Below are 1,603 nucleotides of genomic sequence, written 5' to 3'. Positions count from 1 at the left end.
CGAGTACCTGGAGAAGGACAACCAACGCACCCAGCGTCGCTGCCTATGCTGTTCGCTCGGATTAGGTCTAATGATCACCGGAGCCTTCATTGCAATTATCGCTCTGCTGTACGGCACGGTGCTGCCGGCGGTGATTGACAATGCGGTTAAGGACGGCGTCGCGACCTGTAGCACCTCGGACATCGAGGAGGACAGCTACCTCGACCCATACGCCGACTGCGACGACTGCACGCCGTACTACTACAGCCTGCACATGATGAACGCGACCAACGCCGAGGCCTACCTCGCCGGAGACGCCGACACGCTTGAGGTGCAGGAAATGGGCCCGTACACATACCGTCGTCGTGAGGTCAAGTTGGATGTTGAGCTTCTGGACGATGGAAATCGCGTGAGCTACAAGCAGTACACGTACCACACGTTTGAGCCGGATATGAGCTGCGACGGATGCTCTGATACCGACGAGGTCACCGCTTTGGACGCGGGGTACATGAGTGTTATCGCGGGTGCCGGCGGTGAAATGGCCTTCCTTGTGCGCTTGGCACTCGGTTCGTTCGCCAAGGGCAGCAACACCAGCGCAGCCCTCAGCATCGTGGCCGAGAACGGCCCGCAGATGATGCGCTGGGTCAACGGTCTCAACTCAATGGACCCGGAGGCCATGCGTACAGTAACCAACAACAGTGCCGTACTGACCTTCCTAGCCACAGGACCCGACGCCATCGCCGACATGGACCTAACCGGTTTTGCGTACAATGGTCTCTTCGCCAAGCGCACCATCTCGCAGTGGGCTCTGGGTTACCCGAGTTTGTTGGCTGGATTGGGTCTCGGCTCCAACTACCTGAACCTGTGTGCGGTGGACGGAGGACTCAACGAACAGTGCGCAGCGTGCGCGACTAGCACCAGTGCTGAATGTCTCGCTCTCTATGGTGAGTGCAACAAATGCGCTAGTGGTGCCAGTGTTGTGGCCATCAACGAAGAAACGTGCGCCATCATCGAGGCCACGTACGCCGCTGCATATGGAGCGGAGGAGGCCGCCAGCTTCGCCGGTACCACTTGCGGGCTGTGCAGCTCTCTCGGTCTGTGTGCTGCCCCTCTTCCCGGTGTTGTCGAGTCCAGTGGCCGCAACTACTCTGTTACCGCCCCCAACGCGTCCTCCTTGGGAACGTATACATTGCGGACGGGCTGCGACGACGCAGACTACATCAACGAGTACGAAGAGTACGACGGGTACACGAAGACTGCTCTGTGGGTGGACCTGGGCGAGCGCCGTAACCCGACTTTGACGGAGGTGAACGCCTTCGCTACCTATGGTAATTGCGCTGCTCCGACGTCTAACATGACGTGCAGCCCCGTGTTCGGTAACGACGCCACCAGTATCGCCCCGGGCGGCGTGAGCATATCCGGTTTTGAGGACAAGATCTCGATTGCAGGCTTCAACATCTACCTGAGTCAAGGTCGTCAGAACTTGACGCTGTTTAATCAACACCAGGAGGTCGAGTACGATGGCATTACGCTGCACCGATGCCGACAGTCTGGCGGACCGACTTGCAGCATTTGAGAGGAGGGCTGGACGTGAGGGAGGGACGGGACCGGTGGGAAGAGGATG

General features: G+C 59.1%; 1 protein-coding gene across 1 annotated transcript; it reads left to right on the top strand.

The window, feature by feature from the left end:
* Nucleotides 1-1,555, top strand: PITG_22562 (croquemort-like mating protein, putative; the record flags this gene model as incomplete). Its single annotated transcript, XM_002909699.1, has 1 exon — nucleotides 1-1,555. The coding sequence occupies one exon, from the start codon at nucleotides 71-73 to the stop codon at nucleotides 1,553-1,555; it is 1,485 nt and encodes a 494-aa protein (XP_002909745.1).
* Nucleotides 1,556-1,603: the final 48 nt, after the last annotated feature.

The sequence above is a fragment of the Phytophthora infestans genome, genomic scaffold (genome assembly GCF_000142945.1).
Source record: "Phytophthora infestans T30-4 supercont1.4034 genomic scaffold, whole genome shotgun sequence".
Taxonomy (NCBI): Eukaryota; Oomycota; class Peronosporomycetes; order Peronosporales; family Peronosporaceae; genus Phytophthora; species Phytophthora infestans.
This window is presented reverse-complemented; position numbering and strand designations above follow the sequence as displayed.